The following is a 27,348-nucleotide window of genomic DNA, read 5'->3' on the forward strand; positions in this document are numbered from 1 at the left end:
TTATTGTAGGACAGAAGTTCACATCGGAATGTTGCTCATATCATTAATTTGGGTTTTTGTTTTCTTTCCCGGAGGCCCGACCTTCACCCTACAACTGGAGTCTGAGAGCGAGGATGAGACTTCATCAATGGAAGAGCCATTGGACCTTTCCTGCTCTGCCCCTCTACCCCACAGTTCCCAAACATTATATCCTTCGTTCCGCTCCCCACCCTTCTACATGGATGTGCCCACACCACCAACCACTGGAGCATATTCCCCAGGACCGGTCATGGAGGACTGCCCCCCATCTGGCCCTGGCAGCCCCCCTCCTCCACCGTTGAACAGCGACCAGCAGCTGTGGCTGCTCTTTGAGGTACAAAGGCAGCAGCTGCTTCTGCAGAGGAGGTCACAACGGACTCGTGACCTGCGGGTGCAGCAACAGAGGCGGCACTTCCTGGCCATGCAGAGAGGACAGCAACGCATTGAGCGCCACTTGCTCACCATAAGCCGAAATCTGGAGGATATCTATCGGGGGCTCTGCCCGGCCGCCAGGGCGGAGCCCACACAAAGAGCCCGGACAGCACGGGGTAGGAGAAGACGTCCTCGTGAAGAAAAAGAAGGGGGCTCCTTGTAAGGGCCCCTCTGGTATATATTTGTAGAAAGTTCTTTTATTCGTAAAGATGTTAGATCTACGCTCCTGATGAAGACGTTTGGATGAAACGCGTAGGGTGGGACTAAGCAGGTGATGTCATCACATGACTTCCTGCTCACAAGCCTGGAGTTCAAGATCTGCCAAGCAGTGATCGTTGGGTTTGAAGAGATGCGAGATGTGGAGCTTCTGCCTCAAAACCGTTTTTTTTTACAAGCAATAAGGGACGGGAAGATCGCTTGTGAGGTCCATCTTCTCTGGTCAGTGCGCCTTTCTGACGAGGGGGCGATGGAGATTCACAGAGTGGACCAATCGTGGTGCTACTGGTGAAGATTGATGGGAAAAGGTCCATGTTTATTTCATTAGTCTCCATTTATGGTGGACACTTCTTCTCGGGACTCTGAATATTCGGAGAACATTCCTTTTACATTTTTAAGGCTACAGTTTGCACTTTTGATGACCTATTCATTTTGTACATCATATTTATTCGGTTGTATAGAACCCTACTTTTATAAGGATATTGATTAAAGCTGAGGATTGGCAAAAGAAAAAATCCTCTCTAGCTTTAGTGAGCCAACGTCCCTGGAATGAAGGATATCCTACATTGTGCAGGCAGCTGGATACCGGAGAAATCACTGCAGGGATGCCCTGTCCTCTTCCTGCCTCTGAGCTTCTGAGTCCTAGAGAGTTCGCTTCTGGGATGCCCCGTCCTCTTCCTGCCTCTGAACTTCTCAATCCTAGAGAGATCGCTTCTGGGATGCCCCGTCCTCTTCCTGACTCTGAACTTTTGAATCTCACTGCAGGCATGCCCCATTCACTTCCTGAACTTCTGAATTCTGGAGAAATGACAGCAGGGATTCCCTGTCCTCTTTCTGACTCTGAACTTCCAAATCCTGGAGATATCACTGTAGGGATGTTCCATGCTCGTCCTGTCTCTGAACTTTTGAATCCTGGAGAAATCACTGCAGGGATGCCCCATCCTCTTCCTGAATCCGCAATTCTAACTCCCACTGCAGGGATGCCCCATCCTCTTCCTGAATCCGCAATTCTAACTCCCACTGCAGGGATGCCCCATCCTCTTCCTGAATCCGCAATTCTAACTCCCACTGCAGGGATGCCCCATCCTCTTCCTAACTCTGCAGTACTAACTCCCACTGCAGGGATGCCCCATCCTCATCCCGAATCTGCAATTCTAACTCCCACTGCAGGGATGCCCCATCCTCTTCCTGAATCTGCAATTCTAACTCCCACTGCAGGGATGCCCCATGCTCTTCCTGACTCCGCAATACTAACTCCCACTGCAGGGATGCCCCATGCTCTTCCTGAATCCGCAATTATAACTCCCACTGCAGGGATGCCCCATCCTCTTCCTGAATCTGCAATACTAACTCCCACTGCAGGGATGCCCAATCCTCTTCCTGACTCTGAACTTCTAACTCCCACTGCAGGGATGCCCCATGCTCTTCCTGACTCCGCAATACTAACTCCCACTGCAGGGATGCCCATCCTCTTCCTTTCTCTAACCTTTCAACACTTCGCGTCTTCTGTGAAGCTGCTGTGAAAAAGTTCCTGCTGAGCACTCGCCACTCCTCCCCACCCCCCCCCCCCCCTCTCCTTTAATGGGGAAATGTTCTTTGATTGGTTACACTGCCTGTAATAGTCGCAGGAGATCCAACGCTGACAGGAAGAGGACGGGGCATCCCCTGCACAGGAGACTTCTTCAGGGTCCAGCTGCCTGTGCAATGTGCGACATCCTTAGAGGCAAGTTCCATCACTAAAGCTACAGAGAATGTATGTGCGATTCTTTTTCTTATGCCTTAACTTCAGCTTTAAAATATATACTGTACAATGTAATATATTGTAATGTTTTATATGCTCTATATTATTAATATATTGTCTTTTTTACGTTTTTTTTTTTTTATGTTCAAAAAACATTTGCCTTTTAAAGAGAAGGCTTGTTCCAAGATTTGGATTCAGTAAAAGTTGAAATTCCTAATCCTGTCTGTTTTTCTTTATATAAAAATATAACAATGTGGCGCTTAGTAAAAAACGTAAAATAAACCTCACATATAATAATGAATAAAGTGCATAAAATACCAATCGATGTGCGAAGGGGGAAAGAGCCGGGTGCCGTCCCTTCCGGGAGGCCGGGAGTCTGCACGTTTATCACGCTGCTTGGTTGTAAGTTGCTACGTTTTTTTAATATTTAAATATTTGTTGCTATACTACACCATGGGGCCCTCCTCTTCCTTTCTGACATGTGAATGAGCCGATTGATAGATCCCCCTGAGAGGGCTCCGCGTTCCCGGATGTCCTGCAAATCGATCGTTTGCTGTGGAATCTGCGTTTAGTAGAAAGGCGCATTTATCGATCTATTTGAGGTGAGAGGCCGGGGCAGACCATCGGCGCCCCCCTCGGATGGTGGGATCTTTTTGGATATTTGGCACTTGCACTTTTTTGGGGGAACCTTTTTGCACGTTTTGCATACATGTCGCTATACAGGTCCTTCTCAAAAAATTAGCATATTGTGATAAAGTTCATTATTTTCTGTAATGTACTGATAAACATTAGACTTTCATATATTTTAGATTCATTACACACAACTGAAGTAGTTCAAGCCTTTTCTTGTTTTAATATTGATGATTTTGGCATACAGCTCATGAAAACTCAAAATTCCTATCTCAAAAAAATTAGCATATCATGAAAAGGTTCTCTAAACAAGCTATTAACCTAATCATCTGAATCAACTAATTAACTCTAAACACCTGCAAAAGATTCCTGAGGCTTTTAAAAACTCCCAGCCTGGTTCATTACTCAAAACCGCAATCATGGGTAAGACTGCCGACCTGACTGCTGTCCAGAAGGCCATCATTGAGACCCTCAAGCAAGAGGGTAAGACACAGAAAGAAATTTCTGAACGAATAGGCTGTTTCCAGAGTGCTGTATCAAGGCACCTCAGTGGGAAGTCTGTGGGAAGGAAAAAGTGTGGCAGAAAACGCTGCACAACGAGAAGAGGTGACCGGACCCTGAAGAAGATTGTGGAGAAGGACCGATTCCAGACCTTGGAGGACCTGCGGAAGCAGTGGACTGAGTCTGGAGTAGAAACATCCAGAGCCACTGTGAACAGGCGTGTGCAGGAAATGGGCTACAGGTGCCGCATTCCCCAGGTCAAGCCACTTTTGAACCAGAAACAGCGGCAGAAGCGCCTGACCTGGGCTACAGAGAAGCAGCACTGGACTGTTGCTCGGTGGTCCAAAGTACTTTTTTCGGATGAAAGCAAATTTTGCATGTCATTCGGAAATCAAGGTGCCAGAGTCCGGAGGAAGACTGGGGAGAGGGAAATGCCAAAATGCCTGAGGTCCAGTGTCAAGTACCCACAGTCAGTGATGGTCTGGGGTGCCATGTCAGCTGCTGGTGTTGGTCCTCTGTGTTTTATCAAGGGCAGGGTCAATGCAGCTAGCCATCAGGAGATTTTGGAGCACTTCATGCTTCCATCTGCTGAAAAGCTTTATGGAGATGAAGATTTCATTTTTCAGCACGACCTGGCACCTGCTCACAGTGCCAAAACCACTGGTAAATGGTTTACTGACCATGGTATTACTGTGCTCAATTGGCCTGCCAACTCTCCTGACCTGAACCCCATAGAGAATCTGTGGGATATTGGGAAGAGAAAGTTGAGAGACCCAACACTCTGGATGAGCTTAAGGCCGTTATCGAAGCATCCTGGGCCTCCATAACACCTCAGCAGTGCCACAGGCTGGTTGCCTCCATGCCACGCCGCATTGAAGCAGTCATTTCTGCAAAAGGATTCCCGACCAAGTATTGAGTGCAGAACTGAACATAATTATTTGAAGGTTGACTTTTTTTGTATTAAAAACACTTTTCTTTTATTGGTCGGATGAAATATGCTGATTTTTTGAGATAGGAATTTTGGGTTTTCATGAGCTGTATGCCAAAATCATCAATATTAAAACAAGAAAAGGCTTGAACTACTTCAGTTGTGTGTAATAAATCTAAAATATATGAAAGTCTAATGTTTATCAGTACATTATAGAAAATAATGAACTTTATCACAATATGCTAATTTTTGGAGAAGGACCTGTATATGCTGAATTTATCTGCACCTTATTGGGACTATTGTTTGCACTTTTTTTTTTTTTTTTTTGAGTCATTTTATTGTTCTTTCTACATTAACTATTTTGTTGTTCAGATTGCACATATTCTTATTGGAAATACGGAATTGTATAGTTTGCACTCTACATGCACTTTATCCTATTATTATATATGTGAGGTTCAAGCTGTAATTGCTACTTTATATTGCATGATCTGCATTGGAATCACACTATACATATTTTGGATTTTGCATACTTTGCACATTGATTGGTATTTTATGCACTTTATTCATTATTATATGTGAGGTTTATTTAACATATATATATATATTTTTTTTTTTTTTTTTTTTTTTTTTTTTTAGTAAGCACCACATTCTTATATTTTTTTTTTTAAATCGTTTTAGTGTGGAAACGCCATTGATGTTGGCAGCTACTTGCTCGGTTAGATTTCATGGACTTTTTGGTTTGCACATTAGTACCTCCCCTTTTATCATTTGTTTTCTTTATAGGATTATGTATTTGATTGAACTCTCTAGAACAGTGGTGGCCACCTTGCTTGATTAAAAGGGGGCCTGAAGAGTGGCTTCTGACTTCACTAAATGTCCCCATAATCTTTGATAGACTGGGGACATGGTCTAGGAGATGTTGGAGACTGGGGACATGATCTAGGAGATGTTGGAGACTGGGCGACATGATCTAGGAGATGTTGGAGACTGGGGGACATGATCTAGGACATGTTGGAGCCTGGGCGACATGATCTAGGACAGTGATGGCGAACCTTGGCACCCCAGATGTTTTGGAACTACATTTCCCATGATGCTCGGCTGCACTGCAGAGAGCATCAGCATCATGGGAAATGTAGTTCCAAAACATCTGGGGTGCCAAGGTTCGCCATCACTGATCTAGGAGATGTTGGAGCCTGGGCGACATGATCTAGGAGATGTTGGAGCCTGGGCGACATGATCTAGGAGATGTTGGAGCCTGGGCGACATGATCTAGGAGATGTTGGAGCCTGGGCGACATGATCTAGGAGATGTTGGAGACTGGGCGACATGATCTAGGAGATGTTGGAGACTGGGCGACATGATCTAGGAGATGTTGGAGACTGGGCGACATGATCTAGGAGATGCTGGAGCCTGGGCGACATGATCTAGGAGATGTTGAGGACAAGAACTAGGAGATGATGGAGAGGGCAATATCTACCACAACTTCTTCAATATCATGGGCACCAGGAGTGGTGGGAGGCCATGATCTTGGGGGTTGTCAGAGACTGGGAATGTGATTGTAGACTGGGGACATGATGTGGAAGTTGTGGACTGGGGACATGATGTGGAAGTTTTGGACTGGGGACATGATGTGGAAGTTGTGGACTGGGGACATGAGACAACTAGAGAAGACCGCTCTTGCAGTCTATTTTTATATAGCGATCCTTCCACATCTGCGCTCCCTTCAGCCTCTTTAGAATTATGTTTAAAAAATGTGTTCTTTCTATCTGCTGGATCGATCATAGAGGACTGGAGGAGCAATATATGTACAGAGGGGCCAACGCAGAACGCAGGAAGATCGAGTGAAAGAAATGAACCATTTACCTAACAGAAACCAAATATAAATAATTTCCTTTAATGCCCTTCATGAGACTAAAACCCAGACTACTGCCTTATCAGTACCCCGAGGGTCGCATAATAGATGTCAAAAGGCCCAATGCAGCTCTAGAATGAGTCGGGCTCAGGACATAAAACGCATTGAACATAAACAATCATCACATTTTAATGAAAATTGTAAACCTCGAAGATCAAAATAGGAATATGTAACAATGAAAACAAATACCTGTTGATCCTGCCAGAAATCTTTTGAGCTAATAAACTTCTTGTACTGAGTTTTATTCAGTTACACTGATTCCAGCTATCGTGGACTATGGAATACCTCCTTCCTATGTTGGAAATGGGAAGGAGCTTCATAGTCCTGTCCTAAGGTGACATCAACTTCCTCTATATATTACCATATCTAAGGCCCGGTAAGCTGCAATATATAAATGTTCTGTTTTTTTGGTTTACATACATTTTATTTTTATTTTTTGTAGCCTCTGTAAACCTTCACCAAACCCTCCATGTCCTTGATGAGGGCAGTTTAAAATGGTCATCAATTTCCAGGCATAATGTTGGATAAAGCACACCAAGTACAATCCTTCCTTTTGACAAGTAGACAAGTAGGTAATGGCTGGATACTGGCTCCACCACCCTCTGACATTCATGGACCATGGCTGGACACCGGCTCCACCACCCTCTGCCATTCATGGACCATGGCTGGACACCGGCTCCACCACCCTCTGCCATTCATGGACCATGGCTGGACACCAGCTCCACCACCCTCTGCCATTCATGGACCATGGCTGGACACCGGCTCCACCACCCTCTGCCATTCATGGACCATGGCTGGACACCGGCTCCACCACCCTCTGCCATTCATGGACCATGGCTGGATACTGGCTTCACCACCCTCTTGGACATTCATGGACCATGGCTGGATACTGGCTTCACCACCCTCTTGGACATTCATGGACCATGGCTGGACATTGGTTTGTTCACCCCCTTTGAAATTTATGGGTCATGACTGGATACCATCTCTACCACCCCTATGACATTCATGGACCATGGCAGGACATCAGCTCTTCCACTCTCTTTTGACATTTATGGACCATGACTGGATGCTGTCTCTACAACCCTCTTTGATATTCATGGAACATGGCTGTATACCGTCTCCACCACCTGCAATGACATTCATGGACCATGGCTGGTTATGGACTCATTCACCCTCTTTGACATTTGTGGGCCATGACTGGATGCTAGCTCATTCACCTGCTATGATATTCTTAGACCATGGCTGGATACCAGCTCTTGCACCCTCTTTAAAATTCATGGACCATGACCAGATGCTGTCTCTTTCACCCTCTTTGACATTCATAAACCATGGCTGATCACCAGCTAAACCACCCTCTTTGGTATTCATGGACCTTTGCTGGACACCAGCTTTACCAAGTCGCTTGGGTATTTATGGATCATGCCTGGACACCATCTCCACCTTCTGCTATGATATTCATGGACCATGACTGAACATCAGCTCTTCCACCCTTTTTGATATTCATGGAACATGGCTTGATATTGGATCCACCACCATCTTGGACATTCACAAACCATGGCTAAATATTGCTCTACCACCCTCTTTGATATTCATGGAACTTGGCTTGATATTGGATCCACCACCCTCTTGGACATTCACGAACCATGGCTAAATATTGCTCTACCACCCTCTTTGATATTCATGGAACATGGCTTGATATTGGATCCACCACCATCTTGGACATTCACAAACCATGGCTAAATATTGCTCCACCACCCTCTTTGATATTCATGGAACTTGGCTTGATATTGGATCCACCACCCTCTTGGACATTCACGAACCATGGCTAAATATTGCTCTACCACCCTCTTTGATATTCATGGAACATGGCTTGATATTGGATCCACCACCATCTTGGACATTCACAAACCATGGCTAAATATTGCTCCACCACCCTCTTTGACATTCACGGATCATGGCTAGATATCTACTCAACCACCTGCTATAACATTCATGGACCATGGCTGGATGAAGGCTCATCCACCCTCTTTGATATTTATGGATCACAGCTGGATATTACTTCCACCATGCTCTACGACATTCTTCCAATCAGTTGATGTAAACACAAAATCAGATAAATGGCTCTTCTTGTTCGGGGGGCTCAGTGATCATTAGCAGCAGAGATTCTTGATGATCTGGTCCAGGCAGGTTTATGGAAGAATACACCAACCAGGAATAGATCTGTAGCAGTAATAATAAATGAGTATTTAACTCCACAAAAGAACTTAAAAGGCAATCTGGTATTTGTTGTCTACCCGTATCAAGAAAGAGTGTAAAGATGAACCAAAAACTAAAATGTACGAAATCCACCATCCCACCAGAAGAAGATTCTCACATCTTTGTATCCATTGCATCTACACAGTAGAAGACCTTTCCTTATCTGAGCACAGTTCTCTTGGTGGTAGATGACGGCTTTCACCAGACGCAGATTCACAAATCATTCACCGAAGCCGTTTCTTACATTGGAATTCACAGTTGTCTTCATTCATTTCCTCTTCTGTAGAAACTCGACCAAAATCGGTTTGTCAAGATTAGGATTCCAATCGTACCGACGACGGTCAATCCCCAGGTGATGTTCTTCACGGTGGCCTGCAGCTCATCTCTGGAAGCTGAGAGAAGAAGAAAAAAGATGAATCCTACACCGCTCACATCTGTATCTCCCGAAAAGATTGAGGGGTTTCAGTTTTGGGTGGACGCGTACGTATCGGTTCCCCCGGTACCTGCAGTAATGTGAGATCCAGGACCCTGATTGTAGAACATAGTTCCAGACATGTTCTTTATGGATTTCTACCTAAAGCGGTCATAATGGTTAAATTGTCTCTTTCAAAAATAACAAACATGTTCTACTTACTGGCTCTGTGAGGGTTTTGGCCTCGATCGTCCTCTTCTGGGCTCCTCTCTTGGATCCTTCTCTCCTCCTTGCATCACCATACAAAGCCACTTCCTATGGAGACACACGTGTGCTCACTCCAGAGCCGGGGCGTGTGAGTCCATAGGCACACACACTGCACAGCTCGGTCCCCCACTCACAGAACCTTGATTGACAGCAGCAGGAGCCAATGGCTTCCACTGCTACCTCTGTGTCCTGTGAGAAGAGAGAGATGGGAGAAGAGCTGACAGGCACAGTGATGGATGGAGATAGGCCTCTGGTAAGTATAAGGGGGTAATACAAACAGGGAGACGTTTCTTATCTTAATGGTGGGAATGTTCAGGCTTTAGAACCACGTTAATGGGGTGTATATAACATATCACCTTCATCTCCACCCATCTGTAGTCCTCAGAGGGTAAGTGTGGCTCCAGAGGGGCAGATGGCTGTTTTATTGATATCAATATAAACCTGAGAAGCTGAATCTCAGATTACACACACAGCTGAATGACACACCCCCTTCTTCCTCTCCTGTACAGACTGTGACATACAGGTCCTTGGGGCCCGTTCACATTGGATGCGGAGGGGCTATTGCCCCCTGAGCAAAATGCCTCCTTTTATATTGATGCCAGTTCTCACCACAAATGTGATAAAAAATTGTAAGCACAGGGGGAGCCAGTGCTGGGCTTTCCTATCAGCAATCTACAAGGGAAGAGCCAGTGCTGGGCTTTCCTATCAGCAAACTACAAGAGAAGAACCCATGCTAGGCTTTCCTATCAGCAATCTTCAAGGGAAGAGCCAGTGCTGGGCCTTCATTTCGGCAAACTACAAGGCAAGAGCCAGTGCTGGGCCTTCATTTCGGCAAACTACAAGGCAAGAGCCAGTGCTGGGCCTTCATTTCGGCAAACTACAAGGCAAGAGCCAGTGCTGGGCCTTCATTTCGGCAAACTACAAGGCAAGAGCCAGTGCTGGGCCTTCATTTCGGCAAACTACAAGGCAAGAGCCAGTGCTGGGCCTTCATTTCGGCAAACTACAAGGCAAGAGCCAGTGCTGGGCCTTCATTTCGGAAAACTACAAGGGAAGAGCCAGTGCTGGGCTTTCCTATCAGCAATCTTCAAGGAAGGGCCAGTGCTGAGCCTTCCTTTTGGAAAACTACAAGGGAAGAGCCAGTGCTGGGCTTTCCTATCAGCAATCTACATGCGAAGAGCCAGTGCTAGGCTTTCCTATCAGCAATCTACATGCGAAGAGCCAGTGCTGGGCTTTCCTTTTGGAAAACTACAAGGGAAGAGCCAGTGCTGGGCTTTCTTATCAGCAATCTACAAGGGAAGAGCCAGTGCTGGGCTTTCCTATCAGCAAACTACAAGAGAAGAACCCATGCTAGGCTTTCCTATCAGCAATCTTCAAGGGAAGAGCCAGTGCTGGGCCTTCCTTTTGGAAAACTACAAGGGAAGAGCCAGTGCTGGACTTTCCTATCAGCAATCTACACGGGAAGGGCTAGTGCTGGGCTTTCCTATCAGCAGACTACAGGAGAAGAACCAGTGCTAGGTTTTCCTATCGGCAAACTACAAGGGAGGAAAGCCCAGCACTGGCACTAATTTATTGTTTTATAAGTACATTGCTTTAGTAATTGTATTCAGTTTCCTTTACATAATTTTATTCAATTTTTCATGTTATGTGATTGGGAATTCATGTGAAGTTTGGAGCACTTGCACTTTACTGAGGATTGGGAGACTGCATTGAGCACGTAATACATTCAGGAGGGTCATATAATACATACACTGGCACTTTATGATCACCCCGCGCTGCACTCCTTTGTTTTCTGTAGTATGACATATTTAGGAAGCGGGGGAAGGGCTGGCAGCCTTTTCTTTTATCTGCTTGTTTTGCAGAGCTGCTCACGAGGTTTTGACACAGATTTATATGGTGAAGGACCTGGACTGAGTTGAGTATAAAAAAATCATTCAGAGATTTTGGGTTGGCTCCTCTTGCTCATGCTCAGTAGGTAAATGATGAAGAGGATGCTGTAGTTCACACCAAGGATTGGGATAACACCTTATGGGTTGTTCTAGATACTGTAGAGAGGAGGGAGGGAGTTGGGCGATGTGGAAGGATATGGAGAACACAGAGGATTGGGGTAACGTGGTTACTCCTCCTTATGGGTTGTTCTAGATATTGTAAAGAGGAGTGAAGGAGGGCAATGTAGAGATGGAAAGACATGGAGAACACCAAGGATTGGGATCACACAGGGTTTACTCCTTATGGGTTGTTCAAGATATTGTGTAGAGAGGAGTGAAGGAAGGAGGGAGATGGAGGGGTGGAAGGACATTGAGAACGCAGAGGATTGGGATCACATGGGGTTACTCCTCCTCATGGGTTGCTATATGTATTGGAGAAAGGAGTGAGGGAGGAGGGTAAGGTAAAGGTGGAAGGACTTGAAGGACACACCCTGGAGGGATCCTTGAAGGAGGACTTTAAGCCTCCATACACCTGTGTAGCAATAGCTGGGAACAGACTATGAGGACTCGCCATCCATTCTTGGCACACTTCATTGTGAACCCAATGCACTGTGAGTGTGTGTTGTGTGGCGTGGCTACCCTCTGCGGGGATGTACATGGGCGAGCACCATATCATGTGTAGAGACTCTACCAGGAAGTATTTCTCTATCTTTGTAAACCTTTGAAGAAAAATAGAGGATAGTCATTAGATGACTGGAAAGGTTCCTCCGATGTACCGGCTCTGATATCTGGACACTTGTGTAGCACTAGCCTCAGCTATGGGTGGAGACTACCCGATAACCACACCCATAACCATGGAATCATGGGACCCCTATATAGACAAGAACTGTGTCCTCCTATCTGGGACTATGGCTTGAAGGGTGGAACCAGTAAGGAGTTATACTTTGGAACCTAGGGGCCCTTCGTTAGTTCAGGAACTGGCTTATCTATCCAAAGGCTGGAGGAGCCCTACAACACCCTCGTCCTGATTACCTTGCAGAACGGATATGTGTTCCTGCAGATTCTTCACCGTCTCCAGATTGTGGGAAATGGAATCCTGGACATCGGTCACCCTCGTCCTGTCAGTGTCCAGAGCTTCCTCCATATCATGAAGGCGGATCTTAGTGTTCCAGGCAAAGTCCCGGAGGTCTGAGGAGGAAAAATGGCCAGAGGACACGTGTCAAATGTGGTCAGTGAAAAATGTGAGGTACCCCCAAATAATAACAAGGACTGCAAGTACCACCACATAGTACAGCCCAATTTCAGGCCCATTCCAGCCGCCCCCAGATATCAGTACCTCATCCTCCTACCCCCAGACACCCCTAGATATCAGTACCTCATCCTCCTACCCCCAGATATCAGTACCTCATCCTTCTACCCCCAGACACCCCTCGATATCAGTACCTCATCCTCCTACCCCCAGACACCCCTAGATATCAGTACCTCATCCTCCCACCCCCAGACACCCCTAGAGATCAGTGCCTCATCCTCCCACCCCCAGACACCCCTAGATATCAGTACCTCATCCTTCTACCCCCAGACACCCCTCGATATCAGTACCTCATCCTTCTACCCCCAGACACCCCTAGATATCAGTACCTCATCCTCCCACCCCCAGACACCCCTCGATATCAGTACCTCATCCTCCTACCCCCAGACACCCCTAGATATCAGTGCCTCATCCTCCCACCCACAGACACCCCTAGATATCAGTACCTCATCCTCCCACCCACAGACACCTCTAGATATCAGTGCCTCATCCTCCCACCCCCAGACACCCCTAGAGATCAGTGCCTCATCCTCCCACCCCCAGACACCCCTAGATATCAGTGCCTCATCCTCCCACCCCCAGACACCCCTCGATATCAGTACCTCATCCTCCTACCCCCAGACACCCCTAGATATCAGTACCTCATCCTCCCACCCCCAGACACCCCTAGATATCAGTACCTCATCCTCCCACCCCCAGACACCCCTCGATATCAGTACCTCATCCTCCTACCCCCAGACACCCCTCAATATCAGTACCTCATCCTTCTACCCCCAGACACCCCTAGATATCAGTACCTCATCCTCCCACCCCCAGACACCCCTAGAGATCAGTGCCTCATCCTCCCACCCCCAGACACCCCTAGATATCAGTGCCTCATCCTACCACCCCCAGACACCCCTAGATATCAGTACCTCATCCTCCTACCCCTAGATATCAGTACCTCATCCTCCCACCCCCAGACACCCCTAGATATCAGTGCCTCATCCTCCCACCCCCAGACACCCCTAGATATCAGTGCCTCATCCTCCTGCCCCCAGACCCCCCAGGTATCAATGCCTCACCCTTCTGCCCCCAGACACCTCCAGCTGTCCACACCTCATTCTGCCAGTTCCAGACACCCTCAGATATTAGTGCTGCTTTCTGTATCATTGTGAGTGCAGAATTCCATGCTGAAAAGGACAGATCAGTGATCCCCTGAAATCCCAGGATGCCCTCAGTCTTGCAGGTTGAAAAACAATTGACATATCAACCAACTTGGAAAGCTGAGGACAGCGACTCCCTATCATAAAATTGAGTTCTTCTAAGACTCTCTATGGTAACATGGAGTCCTCATAACACCCTCTATGGTAACATGGAGTCCACATAACACCCTCTATGGTAACATGGAGTCCTCATAACACCCTCTATGGTAACATGGAGTCCTCATAACACCCTCTATGGTAACATGGAGTCCTCATAACACTCTCTATGGTAACATGGAGTCCACATAACACCCTCTATGGTAACATGGAGTCCTCATAACACTCTCTATGGTAACATGGAGTCCTCATAACACCCTCTATGGTAACATGGAGTCCTCATAACACTCTCTATGGTAACATGGAGTCCTCATAACACTCTCTATGGTAACATGGAGTCCTCATAACACTCTCTATGGTAACATGGAGTCCTCATAACACCCTCTATGGTAACATGGAGTCCTCATAACACCCTCTATGGTAACATGGAGTCCTCATAACACTCTCTATGGTAACATGGAGTCCTCATAACACTCTCTATGGTAACATGGAGTCCTCATAACACTCTCTATGGTAACATGGAGTCCTCATAACACTCTCTATGGTAACATGGAGTCCTCATAACACCCTCTATGGTAACATGGAGTCCTCATAACACTCTCTATGGTAACATGGAGTTCTCATAACACTCTCTATGGTAACATGGAGTCCTCATAACACCCTCTATGGTAACATGGAGTCCTCATAACACCCTCTATGGTAACATGGAGTCCTCATAACACCCTCTATGGTAACATGGAGTCCTCATAACACCCTCTATGGTAACATGGAGTCCTCATAACACCCTCTATGGTAACATGGAGTCCACATAACACCCTCTATGGTAACATGGAGTCCTCATAACACCCTCTATGGTAACATGGAGTCCACATAACACTCTCTATGGTAACATGGAGTCCTCATAACACTCTCTATGGTAACATGGATTCCTCATAACACTCTCTATGGTAACATGGAGTCCTCATAACACCCTCTATGGTAACATGGAGTCCTCATAACACGCTCTATGGTAACATGGAGTCCTCATAACACGCTCTATGGTAACATGGAGTCCTCATAACACTCTCTATGGTAACATGGAGTCCACATAACACCCTCTATGGTAACATGGAGTCCTCATAACACTCTCTATGGTAACATGGAGTCCTCATAACACCCTCTATGGTAACATGGAGTCCACATAACACTCTCTATGGTAACATGGAGTCCTCATAACACTCTCTATGGTAACATGGAGTCCTCATAACACCCTCTATGGTAACATGGAGTCCTCATAACACGCTCTATGGTAACATGGAGTCCTCATAACACGCTCTATGGTAACATGGAGTCCTCATAACACTCTCTATGGTAACATGGAGTCCACATAACACCCTCTATGGTAACATGGAGTCCTCATAACACTCTCTATGGTAACATGGAGTCCTCATAACACCCTCTATGGTAACATGGAGTCCACATAACACTCTCTATGGTAACATGGAGTCCTCATAACACTCTCTATGGTAACATGGAGTCCTCATAACACCCTCTATGGTAACATGGAGTCCTCATAACACTCTCTATGCTAACATGGAGTCCTCATAACACCCTCTATGGTAACATGGAGTCCTCATAACACTCTCTATGCTAACATGGAGTCCTCATAACACCCTCTATGGTAACATGGAGTCCTCATAACACTCTCTATGGTAACATGGAGTCCTCATAACACTCTCTATGGTAACATGGAGTCCTTCTAGCACTCTCTATGGTAACATGGAGTCCTTCTAGCACTCTCTATCGTTACATGGAGTTCTCATATTGCTTCTCTAGGGTAATATGGGGTCATCCTAACACTCTCTTGGGTAACACTCACCCAAGCCCATTGACTAATTTATCTCTAAAAGGGTTTAATGGCTTCATGTGTTACTTTATACTTCTTCCTCCAAGGGTGAAGGTTTTTTGGGGTGACTGTGGTGACTCTAGATCCAGGGTGACCCTGTCCCCATATATAGTGACCTGTCTGGGGTTTATTCATACACCTGTGTACAGACAGGTCCAGTAGGTGACTTACCGTCCAGCTTGGTGCGGATCCTGTCCAGTTTCTCCTCCTCCCCCCGGAGGGATCTGCGGTCTATCAGCTCCTCTTTCAGCAGCAGATTCAGGATATTGGTGGTGTGATGGAAGACCTCGGCATACGGACTGTGCTGGTCCTGGATGGATTCCATCTGTGATTTCACCTCTGCAGAGAAGAAAGGACTCGTTGTCATCTGAACACCAAAGAGTAATAAGAACGGGAAGGGTTTGTGGGACTTTATATGAAGCAGAACTCTAAAGTAGGTGTGCAAAATACATCCCTCGTCCATAGACAGAGATTCATAGTAAATGATGTAACGTTGGTAACAATAGAATACATTGTTCAGGTTTGATGTAAACATAAATGATCCTAAAATTGATAATCATGAAGATAACATTTTTGATGAAAAGCATAGTCCTGGAAAATCTCAAACACATGATTGCAAGGTGTAGCATATTATGGCTCTACGCGTTTCATGGAGTTATCCGCTCATCAGGAGAAATTTGAGGTAAAAATATCTATAAAAGAGATAAATGAATGCAAAAGGATCAGATAGCTGGTACGAGGGGACAGAAGGAAGAGGAGGGACATACATTCCCCAATCACTCTTACCTAAAGGTCAGCTAGATCTTCAAGAGATAGTGTTGACAGCTGAGGGAGCCATGGGTCCTCTCCACCTAGCCTTCCACACTATCTTATACCCTGATGGGCTGTAGTCTTACCTTCTGCGGGTTCACATACTTTGTTACTTTTTCACAGAAGTCCTCTGGAATCATCATACAGTATATGCTACACTATTTCTTTTGGGGTATTACAGTCCTTTAAGATGTTTCACTCCCTGCTGTTTGTGCCACTGTGTGGCTGTGGAGACTGCTGCCTCAACTCCCGGGGATGTTTATTCCCATGGCCCCCTCAGCTGTCAACACCATGGCCATGGCCCCCTCAGCTGTCAACACCATGGTCATGGCCCCCTCAGCTGTCAACACCATGGCCATGGCCCCCTCAGCTGTCAACACCATGGTCATGGCCCCCTCAGTTATCAACACCATGGCCATGGCCCCCTCAGCTGTCAACACCATGGCCATGGCCCCCTCAGCTGTCAACGTCATGGCCATGGCCCCCTCAGCTGTCAACACCTTGCCATGGCCCCCTCAGCTGTCAACACCATGGCCATGGCCCCCTCAGTTATCAACATGGCCATGGCCCCCTCAGCTGTCAACACCATGGCCATGGCCCCCTCAGCTGTCAACACCATGGCCATGGCCCCCTCAGCTGTCAACACCATGGCCATGGCCCCCTCAGTTATCAACACCATGGCCATGGCCCCCTCAGTTATCAACACCATGGCCCCCTCAGCTGTCAACACCATGGCCATGGCCCCCTCAGTTGTCAACACCATGGCCATGGCCCCCTCAGCTGTCAACACCATGGCCATGGCCCCCTCAGATGTCAACACCATGGTCATGGCCCCCTCAGTTGTCAACACCATGGCCATGGCCCCCTCAGCTGTCAACACCATGGCCATGGCCCCCTCAGATGTCAACACCATGGTCATGGCCCCCTCAGTTGTCAACACCATGGCCATGGCCCCCTCAGCTGTCAACACCATGGCCATGGCCCCCTCAGCTGTCAACTTCATGGCCATGGCCCCCTCAGTTATCAACACCATGGCCCCCCTCAGCTGTCAACACCTTGCCATGGCCCCCTCAGCTGTCAACACCATGGCCATGGCCCCCTCAGTTATCAACATGGCCATGGCCCCCTCAGCTGTCAACACCATGGCCCCCTCAGCTGTCAACACCATGGCCATGGCCCCCTCAGCTGTCAACACCATGGCCATGGCCCCCTCAGTTGTCAACACCATAGCCATGGCCCCCTCAGCTGTCAACACCATGGCCATGGCCCCCTCAGTTATCAACATGGCCATGGCCCCCTCAGCTGTCAACACCATGGCCATGGCCCCCTCAGTTATCAACACCATGGCCATGGCCCCCTCAGCTGTCAACGCCATGGCCCTCTCAGCTATCAACACCATGGCCATGGCCCCCTCAGATGTCAATGCCATGGCCCTCTCAGCTATCAACACCATGGCCATGGGCCCCTCAGATGTCAACACCATGACCATGGCCCCCTCAGATGTCAACACCATGGCCCCCTCAGCTATCAACACCATTGCCATGGCCCCCTCAGATGTCAACACCATGACCATGGCCCCCTCAGATGTCAACACCATGGTCCCCTCAGCTATCAACACCATGGCCATGGCCCCCTCAGATGTCAACACCATGGCCATAGCCCCCTCAGATGTCAACACCATGGCCATGGGCCCCTCAGATGTCAACACCATGACCATGGCCCCCTCAGATGTCAACACCATGGCCCCCTCAGCTATCAACACCATTGCCATGGCCCCCTCAGATGTCAACACCATGACCATGGCCCCCTCAGATGTCAACACCATGGTCCCCTCAGCTATCAACACCATGGCCATGGCCCCCTCAGATGTCAACACCATGGCCATGGCCCCCTCAGATGTCAACACCATGGCCATGGCCCCCTCAGATGTCAACACCATGACCATGGCCCCCTCAGATGTCAACACCATGGTCCCCTCAGCTATCAACACCATGGCCATGGGCCCCTCAGATGTCAACACCATGGCCATGGCCCCCTCAGATGTCAACACCATGGCCATGGCCCCCTCAGATGTCAACACCATGACCATGGCCCCCTCAGATGTCAACACCATGGTCCCCTCAGCTATCAACACCATGGCCATGGGCCCCTCAGATGTCAACACCATGACCATGGCCCCCTCAGCTATCAACACCATTGCCATGGCCCCCTCAGATGTCAACACCATGACCATGGCCCCCTCAGCTATCAACACCATGGCCATGGCCCCCTCAGATGTCAACACCATGGCTATGGCCCCCTCAGATGTCAACACCATGGCCATGGCCCCCTCAGATGTCAACACCATGACCATGGCCCCCTCAGATGTCAACACCATGGTCCCCTCAGCTATCAACACCATGGCCATGGCCCCCTCAGATGTCAACACCATGGCCATGGCCCCCTCAGCTATCAACACCATGGCCATGGCCCCCTCAGATGTCAACACTATCTCTTGAAGATTTATCTTACCTTTAGATAAGAGTGATTGGGGAATGTATGTCCCTCCTCTTCCTTCTGTCACCTCATGACTACTATATGATTATCTGATCCTTTTGAATTCATTTATATCTTTATAGATATTTTTACCTCAAATTTCTCCTGATGAGTGGATAACTCCATGAAACGCGTAGAGCTGTTATATGCTACACCTTCCAATCATGTGTTTGAGATTCTCCAGGACTATGCTTTTCATCAAAAAATGTATCTTCATGATTATTGTGCCCAACCCTTGTCCTCAACAGGACTATGTCTGCCGTAAATGCTTCCTCTGTCCAGAGCCAGCACTATACAGGACCCCTTCACCCAGTCACCAGACGTAACTCAGTGTAGGGTGAACAACAACATCAAACTCCTTTATTCCAGTACCACAGATATACAACTCAGAGACACTCCCCCACCCCCACCCTTGGATTCAGGGCGGGGTAAACTGTCCAATCACAAGAGGGAAGGAGAGGACAGAAGAAGGAGGAAGGGAAGGAAAAGAGAGGAGAAGGGAGGAGAGGGAAGGAAAGGAGAGGATAAGGAAGGAGAGGAGAAGGAGGGAGGGAAGGAAGGAGAGGAGAGGGAAGGGGGAAGGTAAGGATGGGAGAGGAGAAGGGAGGAGAGGATGGGAAGAGGGACAGGAGAGGGAGGTGAGAGGGAGGGAGGGAAGGAAAGAGATGAGAAGGGAGGAGAGTGAGGGAAGGGAAGGAGAGGAGGAGAAGGGAGGAGAGGAAGGGAAGGACAGGAGAGGAGAGGGAGGGAGGGAAGGACAGGAGAGGAGGAGAAGGGAGGAGAGGAAGGGAAGGACAGGAGAGGAGAATGGAGGGAAGAGGCAAGGAAGAAGGAAGGAGAGGAGAGGGAAGGAGGAAGTATAGGAGAGGCAAAGGGAGGAGAGGGAGGGAAGGAGAGGAGAGAAGGGAGGAGAGGAGAGGGAAGGAGAGGAGAGTAGAGCCTCCTTGGCTGTAATGAAGAGAACGGTTTAGTTCCACTGAACAGATTACCTTCCAGTTCCTCGTGAAGAGCTTTAACGACCACAGCCTGGTAGGCGGTGAGACTGGCCTGGGCCTTCACCACATCGTGGGCATGTGAGATGTTGGCTTGGACCTGGTCCCATTCCTCGTGGTTCCGGACAGCCAGCTTCTCCAGCGCTGCGATTCGCTCCTCCTGCTCAGACAGAGGGGAGGAGACTTTGTTCTTCTTAATATTCCCGATCTTCTGTAATTTGGAGGAGTCTGAGAAGACAGATTGGTGACAAATGACACAGCTGACTGTAATATGATTATCCCCGATGATTGTCGGCTCCATCTAATCTTCTTTTTTCTAAATTGAGGAATTTCAGGAAAATACCACATTGTGGTCACCAGATGGCGCTGACAATCATATTAGAGATCGTTCGTTGTGTGAATGGTGAATATTTCACACGTGGACCTCCGGATGTTTGCTGATTGGTGTCACCGGAGAGAAGGGGGAGGGGGGGGTCACAGACAGTAATATATAACTAAGGGGTGTCTAACCTTTCCACACTCCATCCAAGAGAGGAATAGAGGGGAGGAGAGAAAGGGGAGAGGAGACCAGAGGGAAAAGGAAGGAGGGGAGGAGAGAAGGGGGAGAGGAGACCAGAGGGAAAGGAAGGAGGAGAGGGGAGGAGAGAAAGGGGAGAGGAGACCAGAGGGAAAGGAAGGAGGAGAGGGGAGAAAGGGGAGGGGAGAATGTCAGTTGGACCCCTCTCTCTCACACCAGGCGGTGCACTGGCGCTCTAACGCTAAAAATAGCGCCTGCAAAGCGGTGTATATACCCCTCCTCCGCTGAAATCAATAGGCAGTGCTTTGCAGTGATTTTAACCCTCTCTCAGCCGCTAGCGTGGGGGGGGGGTAAAAGCGGCCCGCTAGCGGCCGAATAGCGCAGCAAAATTGATGGTAAAGCGCCGCAAAAAATAGCACAGTTTTACTGCCGGCGCATCCACCACCCCAGTGTGAAAGGGGCCTAAGAGAAGGGAGGAGAAGAGAAGAAAGGAGAGGGGAGGAGATGAGAAGAGACAAGAAAAGAGAAAGGAGGAAAGGAGAAGAAAGGAGAGAAGAGACAAGAAAAGAGAAGGGAGTAGAAGAGAAGAAAGGAGAGGGAAGGGAGGAGAGGAGAAGAGACAAGAAATGGGAAGGGAGGAGAAGAGAAGACAGGAGAGGGAAGGGAGGAGAGGAGAGGAGAAGAGACAAGAAAAGGGAAGGGAGGAGAGGAGAAGAGACAAGAAAAGGTAAGGGAGGAGAAGAGAAGAAAGGGGAGGGAAGGGAGGAGAGGAGAAGAGACAAGATAAGGGAGGGGAGGAGAGGAGAAGAGACAAGAAAAGGTAAGGGAGGAGAAGAGAAGAGAAGAAAGGGGAGGGAAGGGAGGAGAAGAGACAAGATAAGGGAAGGGAGGGGAGGAGAGGAGAAGAGACAAGATAAGGGAAGGGAGGGGAGGAGAGGAGAAGAGACAAGAAAAGGGAAGGGAGGAGAAGAGAAGACAGGAGAGGGAAGGGAGAAGAGACAAGAAAAGGGAAGAGAGGGGAGGAGAGGAGAAGAGACAAGATAAGGGAAGGGAGGGGAGGAGAGGAGAAGAGACAAGAAAAGGGAAGGGAGGAGAGGAGAAGACAGGAGAGGGAAGGAAGGGGTGAGGAGAGAGAGAGGAGAACATACAGTAGATCCCATGATTCTGCCATCAGGCACACAATAGCAGTAATGATAAGGGGGATGAAGAGTATCTGTCATACGGAGTATAGAATACATTGCAGGAGAGGAGAAGAGAGCTTTCATTGTTATGTCATGTAGTGTCTTGTGATGTCATTGTTATGCCATGTGATGTCATAGTTATGTCATGTAGTGTGGTGTGATGTCATAGTTATGTCATTGTGATGTCATGTAGTGTGGTGTGATGTCATAGTTATGCCATTGTGATGTCATGTAGTGTGGTTTGATGTCATTGTGATGTCATGTAGTGTGGTTTGATGTCATTGTCAGAAGTCTCCAGCCATTGGTCGGATCTATGTCCTATAGGAGGGATGAGCGTTGTCTCCTTACCTGACTGACAGATCGCTTCCGTCTGCTTCTCCCCTGTGAAGACAGATTGGAATCCTCATTGTGTGGACATGTAGTACCGGGATTATAACCCTCATCAGATCACAGATACCCCACTACACCCGTCATCATCTCACCCTCACAAAGGACGGACGATTTTATTTACTTTCAGCTTTCACTAAACCTGCCAATTGGCAATCCGGTGATATCGGCTGACTCAGCCGGGAACAAGGAAACTAGGAAAATGTTCCATCCAATCAGATCTCTTATCTTTATTGATCGTCTATAAAGTACAAATTATCAGAAGTTCCATCTATCTAGAACACCATAAACCACCCACAAGTATCGGGGACTTCCCAGAAGCTCCTGTGGGGGGTGGGGGAGGGGTGCAGCAGGTTGGGCCGCTATCAGATCTGCACAATCATAGAGGAGGGAAATGTGATGAGATGCTGTAATCGCTGATCATGTGACCGCTGTGATTGGCTGGGTCACCGCGCCCGAGAGGGAAATGTCCAGAAATCTCTGGATTTGTGTTGGGATCACATGACACAGAACTCCTCCCCATCTATAAATGATTCCCTATAAAATTCTATCAATAAATTCTATCAATAAATAAGTAATAAATTGGATACAATAACAAATACAAATATTAATAATCACAATAATAAATAAATGAATCGTTGATTTAATATTGAACTATTATTAATTTATCTAATCAAATAATTGAAAGATAAAAAATAAAAAAACATTTCCGCTGTCCTGGGATTTTATTCGGAATATCTGGTGATGAGCCAAGTTCTTACCTCCCATGATGGCGCAGTTGAAGTAGCTGCAAAGCTGGCCGGTGCTCTCCAGAACGTAGGTGGAGTTACTCTTCTTGACATAGGTGAATTTCTCCGTAGGTGGGATCAGAACTTCATCCTCCCCGGGGTAAAACGAGAATTGGCCAATCTCGGCACCAAAGCAGGTGGTTATCTGGAAGAAGGAAATCACCCCGAAGGTTTCAGCCTTGGAGCTGTTGAGGGAAGTGGAGGTGAATCTCCCAAACTTAAAGAGAGGAGAGGCCTTGAAGGTGTCCCAGCTCCCCCGGAACGTGGTGTACACTTTTCTGCAGTCCGGTTTGAGGATCTGCAGGGCTCTGGTCAGGTAGAAGTGAAGAGCTTTGAAGTGAAAGTTGTCCATGTAGTCCTTGAGAGAGGCTCCAGCGATGGTGAGGTTGGCGTTCATTTGCTGGTATATGGGGTTCTTTTCGGGGAACTGGTCGGTGAACACCAGTAGAGCGATCCCATGCTCATCCTCAAATTCATCCGGGAGGTTGACTATGGACACCATCTTTTTCCACACTTTAGACGCCCTCTTCCAAGCTTCGTCAAATTCCTGGTTGGCCTTCTCCTGCCGCAGGATCCTGGGCATGACGTCATCGTTGAGTTTGTCCACACACCCAATGTACTGGTCATCGAAGACGTTGGGTTTGAACTTCAGCTCGTAGGTGTTGCCGATCGTCTGAAGAGATAAAATAAATTAGGGGCCAAACTTAAAGCTTTGATTTTTATTGGATGGGTACATTGGTCCAGGTTGGCACAATGGAAATCATTGGTACATTGGTACATTGGTCAAGGTTGCCACAATGGAAGTCATTGGTACATTGGTCAAGGTTGCCACAATGGAAGTCATTGGTACATTGGTCAAGGTTGCCACAATGGAAGTCATTGGTACAATGGTCAAGGTTGCCACAATGGAAGTCATTGGTACATTGGTCAAGGTTGCCACAATGGAAATCATTGGTACAATGGTCAAGGTTGCCACAATGGAAGTCATTGGTACATTGGTCAAGGTTGCCACAATGGAAGTCATTGGTACATTGGTCAAGGTTGCCACAATGGAAGTCATTGGTACAATGGTCAAGGTTGCCACAATGGAAATCATTGGTACATTGGTCAAGGTTGGCACAATGGAAGTCATTGGTACATTGGTCAAGGTTGGCACAATGGAAGTCATTGGTACATTGGTCAAGGTTGCCACAATGGAAGTCATTGGTACATTGGTCAAGGTTGCCACAATGGAAGTCATTGGTACAATGGTCAAGGTTGCCACAATGGAAGTCATTGGTACATTGGTCAAGGTTGCCACAATGGAAGTCATTGGTACATTGGTCAAGGTTGCCACAATGGAAGTCATTGGTACAATGGTCAAGGTTGCCACAATGGAAGTCATTGGTACAATGGTCAAGGTTGCCACAATGGAAGTCATTGGTACAATGGTCAAGGTTGCCACAATGGAAATCATTGGTACATTGGTCAAGGTTGCCACAATGGAAATCATTGGTACATTGGTCAAGGTTGGCACAATGGAAGTCATTGGTACATTGGTCAAGGTTGCCACAATGGAAGTCATTGGTACATTGGTCAAGGTTGCCACAATGGAAGTCATTGGTACATTGGTCAAGGTTGCCACAATGGAAGTCATTGGTACATTGGTCAAGGTTGGCACAATGGAAATCATTGGTACATTGGTCAAGGTTGGCACAATGGAAGTCTTCACCTGATAGATCTTCCGTGTCCTGGGCCAAGGTGCTTCCCCTATGAAGATTGACCATAGGAGGTCGCTCAACTGCCAGGTTGCCATTTACAGATTATTTAATGAATACAAGATGTTCTCTAATTGGGTAGAGGCGGGGCGGTAATGTCACAATCTTTACCCCATCCAATCAGAGAACACCTATCATTCAATGACAAAGTACAAGGCTTTCTGTGATTGACGGCAGTGCCGGATGAGTGACCCCTGTAGTCATTGTGTAGTGGTGCAGATGCTCAGCACAGGACCCAGAAAATCGCAGCTGTCATTGTAGTAGCACCAACTACTACTACAGTGATCTCCAGCCTCCCCATAGGTTCTATAGGTAGGAGATATACTCTACATACCTACAAACTACCTGGAGGACCTTAGGGTTGGGGCAGAAGAGGGGGGGGGGGGCTGGAGATTGGAGCAGGAGAAAGGGAACTTGAAAAGAATGGCAAGAGAGGGGGGCTTAGAGAGTCGTGAGGGTGGGGGGGGGGGGTGAGGATGGAGAGTGGGGCAAAAGGGGAACCTGAGCAGTGAAACAGGGGAGGGAAGACCTGGGGAGAAGGGCAAGGGAGGGGGCCTGAAAAGTAGGGGAGCAGGGCAGGCAATTCAGTTCGCATTGTGCGCTATACAAGTATTTAATTCATTCATTCAGAAAAGGGGGGACCTGGAGAATGGGGCAGGTGAGGGGGGCATGAAGAGTGAGGTAGGAGAAAGGGGGTGCAGTGCAGGAGAAGGGAGAAACTGGATAATGGGACAGGAGAGGAGGAACCTGGATAATGGGGCAGGAAAAGGGGGCCTGGGGACATGGTGAGCAGGGAAGTTCAGGGGGGACCTGGGGAGCGAGACAGAAGAGTGGGGATGTGGGGAGCAGGGCAGGAGAGGGAGGACCTGGAGAGCAAGACAGGAGAGTGTGGAGCGGGGCAGGAGAGTGGGGATGTTGGGAGTGGGGCAAGAAAGTGTGGAGAGAGGCAGGAAAGGGAGACATGGGGGGCAGAGAATTAGAGGGGGGGCATGGGGAGTGGGGCATTCGAGGAGAGGCATGGGGAGCAGGGCAGGAGAGGGGGGCATAAGGAGTGGGGCATTAGAGGGGGGACATGGGGTGCGGGGCATTAGAGGGAAGGCATGAGGAGTGGGGCATTAGAGGGGGGACATGGGGTGCAGGGCAGGAGAGGGGAGGCATGAGGAGTGGGGCATTAGAGGGGGGACATGGGGTGCAGGGCAGGAGAGGGGAACAGGGAGTGGGGCATTCGAGAGGGACAGGGAGCGGGGCAGAAGAGGGGGGACGTGGGCCAGAGAAAATAATTTTACAATAAATGAGATTTTATTTCATTTTTCAGCATCACAGGACAATTGTGTCTGTCCTCGTATTACCTCCACATGTTCACATCCAATCAGCAGGCAGAATATTGCAGCCAAAAAGTTCTTTATTCTCATCTCTGTGCAGGAAAGAGAACCGGTCATTGTCAGACATTCCAGAGATTATTAATCATCAGAAACTCCAATCTGAGATAACAAAATTATAATACTACAAAAATACCAATAGAGAGACATAGAGAGACATAGAGACCAATAGAGAGACATAGAGACCCATAGAGAGACATAGAGAGACATAGAAAGACATAGAGACCCATAGAGAGACATAGAGACCCATAGAGAGACATAGAGACCCATAGAGAGACATAGAAAGACATAGAGACCCATAGAGAGACATAGAGACCCATAGAGAGACATAGAGACCCATAGAGAGACATAGAAAGACATAGAGACCCATAGAGAGACATAGAGACCAATAGAGAGACATAGAGACCCATAGAGAGACATAGAGACCCATAGAGAGACATAGAAAGACATAGAGACCCATAGAGAGACATAGAGACCAATAGAGAGACATAGAGACCCATAGAGAGACATAGAGACCCATAGAGAGAACTAGAGAGACATAGAAAGACATTACAGACATTGAGAAGAGAAGTGATCAGAGAATGAGACTTCAGAGTGTTGATGAACCTCACCTGGAGAAGGGGGAGGAAAAGGAGACTTCAGAGGACCAATGAGCCTCACCTGGAGGAGAAGAGACCAGAGAATGAGACTTCAGAGTGTTGATGAGCCTCACCTGGAGGAGAAGAGACCAGAGAATGAGACTTCAGAGTATCGATGAGCCTCACCTGGAGGAGAAGAGACCAGAGAATGAGACTTCAGAGTATCGATGAGCCTCACCTGGAGGAGAAGAGACCAGAGAATGAGACTTCAGAGTATCGATGAGCCTCACCTGGAGGAGAAGAGACCAGAGAATGAGACTTCAGAGTATCGATGAGCCTCACCTGGAGGAGAAGAGACCAGAGAATGAGACTTCAGAGTGTTGATGAGCCTCACCTGGAGGAGAAGAGACCAGAGAATGGGACTTCAGAGTGTTGATGAGCCTCACCTGGAGGAGAAGAGACCAGAGAATGAGACTTCAGAGTATCGATGAGCCTCACCTGGAGGAGAAGAGACCAGAGAATGAGACTTCAGAGTGTTGATGAGCCTCACCTGGAGGAGAAGAGACCAGAGAATGAGACTTCAGAGTGTTGATGAGCCTCACCTGGAGGAGAAGAGGGAGGCTTCATAACAGTATCTTAGTAACAACTTTCGGTTCCTTATTACTAGAAGTGAAATCAGGTAATATTTACC

General features: G+C 47.8%; 2 protein-coding genes across 3 annotated transcripts in view; one reads left to right on the plus strand and one right to left on the minus strand.

Annotated features, from left to right (window-relative positions):
* LOC143973794 (uncharacterized) overlaps positions 1-2,605 on the plus strand; it is a 64,250-nt gene extending 61,645 nt beyond the window's left edge. Inside the window, exon 14 of the mRNA XM_077474650.1 lies at positions 75-2,605. Coding sequence (XP_077330776.1) covers positions 75-613 — 539 coding nt within the window. The 3' untranslated portion in view covers positions 614-2,605. The remainder of the gene's footprint in view (positions 1-74) is intronic.
* A 3,877-nt stretch (positions 2,606-6,482) lies between these two features.
* Positions 6,483-27,288, minus strand: LOC143973796 (ecto-ADP-ribosyltransferase 5-like). 2 transcript variants are annotated; one of them, XM_077474653.1, is made up of 8 exons: positions 26,740-27,288; positions 26,050-26,114; positions 22,917-23,616; positions 22,117-22,149; positions 20,068-20,298; positions 15,905-16,072; positions 12,271-12,426; positions 6,483-9,026 (listed from the first exon to the last, which is right to left on the minus strand). In XM_077474653.1, the coding sequence occupies exons 2-8, from the start codon at positions 26,110-26,112 to the stop codon at positions 8,899-8,901; spliced, it is 1,479 nt and encodes a 492-aa protein (XP_077330779.1). In that variant the 5' UTR covers positions 26,113-26,114; positions 26,740-27,288; the 3' UTR covers positions 6,483-8,898. The 2 variants fall into 2 exon arrangements, with proteins under 2 accessions (XP_077330779.1, XP_077330778.1); XM_077474652.1 differs by having other exon boundaries at positions 26,691-27,288.
* Positions 27,289-27,348: the final 60 nt, after the last annotated feature.

Source organism: Lithobates pipiens, unplaced genomic scaffold, assembly GCF_037356315.1.
Source record: "Lithobates pipiens isolate NorthernLeopardFrog02 unplaced genomic scaffold, aLitPip1_a1.2 Scaffold_117, whole genome shotgun sequence".
NCBI lineage: Eukaryota > Metazoa > Chordata > Amphibia > Anura > Ranidae > Lithobates > Lithobates pipiens.

Bases quoted from the DNA above. Each gene is read 5' to 3' on its own strand.
- LOC143973796 (XM_077474653.1), bottom strand. From the start codon at position 26,112: ATGAGAATAAAGAACTTTTTGGCTGCAATATTCTGCCTGCTGATTGGA. The intron at 20,299-22,116 runs GTAAGGAGACAA...CTGTCTTCTCAG, and splicing joins GGAAGCGATCTGTCAGTCAG to ACTCCTCCAAATTACAGAAG. The intron at 16,073-20,067 runs GTAATCTGTTCA...TCTTCTCTGCAG, and splicing joins TCTTCACGAGGAACTGGAAG to AGGTGAAATCACAGATGGAA.